Genomic DNA, 5,818 nt, shown 5'->3' on the forward strand with positions numbered 1-5,818 from the left:
GGCACAGTGCCTGTTTAGACTGAGAGTCAAGCTTCCCTCGATATGGTCACCCATCGCACCCCCCCAGGAGAGCGACAGCACAGGTTTAGATGCAGAGTAAAGGGCTCTCTAGGCTGTTGAAGTAAAAACACCCCCAGGTCGTGGCCATGAATTGGTCAGATACAGTACAAGGTTTGAACCACTGCTTTCATTAACCTTTCTCAGGAGCCTAGAGCAACAAAAGTTCAATTCTCTGCATTTTGTGGATTGTAAGAAAGGTCATCATCCGAATGTACAAAATCATGATGAATTCGTTTTCGGCTTGATTGCAGAAACGCTGATGCGGTCAGATTCCAGACCATCTGATGGCTTGACAGGTCACATTCTTGAAAATTCCCAGCGAGCCCGGGTTCACCAATAAAAGAAATTCACACGAGGCTGCCGCTGGGATTTTCAGGCAGGTGTGTGTTTATTGCACGAGAGAAAGAAATGACCATTTTCCTGCAGGCTGGATTTTCTGTGAAATTTCGGAGAGTAAACGTCAAAACAAATTCGACCCCTTTCCCAGCACTGTCAATGACTGATACTCAAGCCCAAGAGGACACGTGCTTGCATCTTACACCTCACAGTTTGGAGTGCGCATGCTGTGGTTCGATCCCAATTCGCGATGCATGATGTGCACAATTTTGACTGCACGTCCATTTCCTGCGTGGCAACAGCTGCCGATATGGGTAGATAGATGAATGGATGAGTGGATAGGGAGACTGATTCACAGATGGACAGATAGAGAGAAAATAAGATAAATAAATACGTAGACTATAGATCGATAGATTGGTAGATAGATAGATGGATAAAGAGATAGATACAAAGATACACAGACATACGGACGATCGATAGGAAGCCCATGGCCTACCACAGCCTCCAAATTCAAAGCTCAGCAGTGTCTATGAGGATCATTCACCCGCTGACCTGCCGAACTTAACAACGATTGACTGAGCCACTTCAATGTGGCCCTCATGCACCACCTCAAAATCAAATACTTGTACTTTTCTGAACACTAACACCTCTGAAACAGCCCCTAACAATTTATGACAAGCCATTCATGGCTAAGTCGACAACTCTCTCTTACTCACTGCAGCGCTCTGCCAACACCAGGATTTGACTGAATTATGGCCTGGAGTTGAGGAGACGCCCACCATCCACGCACTGTTTAGTTAATTTCGTCAACAGGCAGATGGGGTATGTGACCACATTTTTAAATTGTCCTCTGAACTTAGACTGGGTCACGGCGTAGATCCCAGTGTTCGTGCTGCAACTCAGGAGCTGGAGCATGAAGCCTAAATCGGGGAGATAGTCCGGCACGGTGAATATCATATCCAGGTGAGAGATTTGTTGAAGTATCGCGGTGACGGTAAACACCGCCCACAAGACAATGAAATTGCCAGAGACAGCAAACAATAAGATGATGGATCTCCTTCGACTCTCCATCTCGGGGTCTCTGGGACTCTCCCCCTTGCTGTGAGCCTGGAGTCTGCTGCGGGCTCTGCTGCTCACTAAAATGTGCCTGACGGTGAAAATGTTGAGCAGCAGGATCAGTGCAAATGGGGCACAGGGTGTGACAGCATAGTGAGCAAGTTCCAAAGACGCCCACAGCTGTAATTTAGGGTCACTGAATTCGATCCCACAAAACATAGGATCATTTACAAAACGATAGGTGCGGTTATACATAAAGCACCAGATGATGTTCTTGAAACAGCTCAGCACCGTCACTGTTCCCACAACCGTAGCCGCCGTTTTCTCACTGCAATATTTCACTTTCAGCTTCTGGTTACAAATGGCCACAGTTCGATCGAAGGTGAATGCGACGGTGAACCAAACAGAACAGTCAGTGGATGCAAAAAGCAGGGCAGCGTGAATGTTGCACACTTCCACATCCTGCAGAAACAGAAAGTCTTCCCGAAACAGAATGGGTATGTGCCTCCATATCACGTCGAAGATCACCACGAGGAGGTCCGCCGATGCCATGGCCAGGAGGTAGCCAGTGACGCATCTGGAGAGACCGCACTTTCCGCGGGAGAGGATGACAATCGTTATCACGTTAACTGGGAAAGGAAACACAAGGGTGAAAAAAACAGGATTAATTGAGACCGAAAACGCCAACATTCCACTTCCCTTCCCTCCTGGCACATCTCTACCGTTGAATTAATTGACAATGAACCAGCACCATAGTATGTTTGTGGATGACGCTGAAATCGACGCAGTCCGTGACACTGAGGGAAGTCATCCAACATTTCAGCAGGATGTTGATTCTCTGGCTATGTCGTGTGATCTCTGACAAATGGAGTTTAATGGAGATAAGTCTGAGGTGTGTGCACAGGAGAGCGACTGTGAGTGTGTGTGTGAGAGAGAGAGGGCGAGTGATTGTGAGTGTGTGAATGTCTGAGAGAGAAGACCTCAGAAGTTTGAAATAAATCATAAATAGCTGCTTTGCAGTATGCACAAGCCGTTACCCTCTGTCAAACCCCGACCATAATTACGTGTCAGATCACACTTGGCTTACCCCACACACCATCAGGGACCTCGTCAAATCCCAATGAGGATGTACAAAAGTGAATCAATCTGATTCCGGGAGACTCGTGTCAATTATGTAAGTCGATCCTTTCTAACAAGACTGCTGAAGGTGTAGGTCAGCGCGCTGGATTAGCTGGGGAGGGTCTAGGAGGCGGGTAGGAGGGTGGCTGGCCGTTATGTCCCTCAGTGTTGGCCAGCTTCTGGAGCGTTACAGGGGTTGCACCATTCCTGAGCCACTCCACATTCTGGGTGGGAGATTTATTGCCCCCCGCTCAGTTTCTAACAAAGAACTCCAGTTCCCAACGTACACCGATGTGTTGCAGACAAACTCACAGCCCATGGGAAAGGGAAGGTGCTACTGAACACAGGAGACACTCGAGCAGGAGTGCGGAGTGCGGTTTGGAGAACTGAGAGCCGAGGTGATCACTTACGAGGCACACTAACGGCAGCGAGTAATGGAAAATAAATCCTCTCAACATCCCGAAAGATAAAGCGAATCCTTAACACATTCTGGTACCACGCCAAAGCATCAGATAAACCCATGATGCCTCTTCAGTCTGGCGTTGGAGGCTAAATCCGTGGAGTGCAAACTGCACATGTGCTTCCCAGTGCTGGGGAATCCCTATATGAAGCAGATAGCACGGTCCCTCGGGGACACTGCTCTGTGACTGAGTTGGCTGACTTCATCGTGAGCACCTGAGCTCTGTTTATAGGATTGCTAATTGGATTTACACTCACCGGGCAAATGATTTCAGTCAAATCGTTTCAGCTCCAAATTATTGACCTCTTTTTAGTTATTATTGAAGCCGAAATCCAACGATGAAAACAACAGAGTGCCCGAGTCAGTGAGATAACCAACTGGAGAGCCGTAGCGCCGCCCAGTCGGTGCACCGAGATGTGATTTCGGTCCGAAACGCAGACCTGCCGCTTTCTGGGGTGCTCCCTGCCCTGATGCTTTTCATAAATAGTAAATCTCCTCTGCACCCTTTCCAAAGCTTCCACATCCTTCTTATAATGCGGTGACCAGAACTGTGCACAATACTCCAAGTGCGGCCGCACCAGGGTTTTGTACAGCTTCACCATAACCTCTTGGTTCCGGAACTCGATCCCTCTACTAATAAAAGCTAAAACACTGTATGCCTTCTTAACAGCCCTGTCAACCTGGGTGGCAACTTTCAAGGATCTGTGTACATGGACACCGAGATCTCTCTGCTCATCTACACTACTAAGAATCTTACCATTAGCCCAGTACTTTGCCTTCCGGTTACTCCGACGAAAGTACATCACTTCACACTTGTCTGCATTAAACTCCATTTTCCACCTCTCAGCCCAGCTCTGCAGCTTATCAATGTCTCTCTGCAACCTACAGCATCCTTCGTCACTATCCACAACTCCACCGATCTTAGTGTCGTCTGCAAATTTACTAACCCATCCTTCTACGCCCTCATCCAGGTCATTTATAAAAATGACAAACAGCAGTGGACCCAACACCGACCCCTGCGATACACCACCAGTAACTGGTCTCCAGGATGAACATTTCCCATCAACTACCACCCTCTGTCTTCTTTCAGCAAGCCAATTTCCGATCCAAACTGCTATGTCTCCCACAATCCCATTCCTCCACATTTTGTACAATAGCCTACTGTGGGGAACCTTATCGAACGCCTTGCTGAAATCCATATACACCACATCAACTGGTTTACTCTCATCTACCTGTTTGGTCACCTTCTCAAAGAACTCAATAAGGTTTGTGAGGCACGACCTTCCCTTCACAAAACCGTGCTGACTATCCCTAATCAATTTATTCTTTTCTAGATGATTATAAATCCTATCCCTTATAACCTTTTCCAACACTTTACCAACAACTGAAGTAAGGCTCACTGGTCTATAATTACCAGGGTTGTCTCTACTCCCCTTCTTGAACAGGGGAACCACATTTGCTATCCTCCAGTCATCTGGCACTATTCCTGTAGACAATGACGAGTTAAAGAGCAATGCCAAAGGCTCGGCAATCTCCTCCCTGGCTTCCCAGAGGATTCGAGGATAAATCCCATCCGGCCCAGGGGACTTATCTATCTTCGCCCTCTGTAGGATTTCTAATACCTCTTCCGTGTGAACCTCAATCCCACCTAGTCTAGTAGCCTGTATCTCAGTATTCTTCTCGACAACATTGTCGTTTTCTCGAGTGAATAATGTTGAAAAATATTCATTTAGCGCTTCCCCTGTCTTGTCTGACTCCACACACAACTTACCACTACTATCCTTGATTGGCACTAATCTTACTTTCGTCATTCTTTTATTCCTTAAATACCTATAGAAAGCCTTAGGGTTTACCCTGATCCTATCCGCCAACACCTTCTCATGTCTCCTCCTGGCTCTTCTGAGCTCTCTCTAGGTCTTTCCTGGCTACCTCGTAGGCCTCAAGTGCCCGGACTGAGCCTTCACATCTGATCCCAACATAAGCCTTCTTCTTCCTCTTGACCAGAGGCTCCACTTCCTTCGTAAACCACGGCTCCCGCACTCTACAGCTTCCTCCCTGCCTGACAGGTACATACTTATCTAGGACACACAGGAGCTTTTCCTTGAATAAGCTCCACGTTTCTAATGTGCCCATCCCCTGCAGTTTCCTTCCCCATCCTATGCTCCCTAAATCTTGCCTAATCTCATCGTAATTGCCTTTCCCCCAGCTATAACTCTTGCCCAGTGGTATACACCTATCCCTTTCCATCACTAAAGTAAACATAACAGAATTGTGATCGCTAATACTTAAGTGCTCACCTACTTCCAAATCTAACACCAGGCCGGGCTCATTACCCAGTACCAAATCTGATGTGGTTTCGCCCCTTGTTGGCCTGTCTACATACTGTGTCAGGAAGCCCTCCTGCACACTCTGGACAAAAACTGACCCATCTATAGTGCTCCAACTATCATGTTCCCAGTCAATATCTGGAAAGTTGAAGTCCCCCATGACAATACCCTGTCTCTCTCACTCCTATCGAGAATCATCTTTGCTATTCTTTCCTCTACATCTCTGGAACTATTCGGAGGCCTGTAGAAAACTCCCAACAGGGTGACCTCTCCTTTCCTGTTTCTAACCTCAGCCCATACTACCTCAGTTGACGAGTCCCCAAACATCCTTTCTGCAACTGTAATGCTGTCCTTGACCAACAATGCCACACCTCCGCCCCTTTTACCATCTTCTCTGTTCTTACTGAAACATCTAAATCCCGGAATCTGCGACAACCATTCCTGTCCCTGCTCTATCCAT

The 5,818-nt window shown here is 47.4% G+C and overlaps 1 protein-coding gene across 1 annotated transcript; it reads right to left on the reverse strand.

Moving 5' to 3' along the window:
* Window positions 1-1,146: 1,146 nt before the first annotated feature.
* LOC132208254 (probable G-protein coupled receptor 139) lies at window positions 1,147-3,128 on the reverse strand. Its single transcript, XM_059643923.1, has 2 exons — window positions 2,982-3,128; window positions 1,147-2,081 (listed from the first exon to the last, which is right to left on the reverse strand). Exons 1-2 carry the CDS (start codon window positions 3,091-3,093, stop codon window positions 1,147-1,149), a joined length of 1,047 nt encoding a protein of 348 aa, XP_059499906.1. The 5' UTR covers window positions 3,094-3,128.
* Window positions 3,129-5,818: the final 2,690 nt, after the last annotated feature.

The sequence above is a fragment of the Stegostoma tigrinum genome, unplaced genomic scaffold (assembly GCF_030684315.1).
Source record: "Stegostoma tigrinum isolate sSteTig4 unplaced genomic scaffold, sSteTig4.hap1 scaffold_335, whole genome shotgun sequence".
Classification (NCBI taxonomy): domain Eukaryota; kingdom Metazoa; phylum Chordata; class Chondrichthyes; order Orectolobiformes; family Stegostomatidae; genus Stegostoma; species Stegostoma tigrinum.

What these genes read in the sequence shown, in the direction of transcription:
- LOC132208254 (XM_059643923.1), bottom strand. Translation starts at nt 3,093, where the DNA reads ATGGGTTTATCTGATGCTTTGGCGTGGTACCAGAATGTGTTAAGGATT. An exon ending in CGCTGCCGTTAGTGTGCCTC is followed by an intron (nt 2,082 to 2,981) that starts GTAAGTGATCAC and finishes TTCCTTTCCCAG; the next exon opens with TTAACGTGATAACGATTGTC.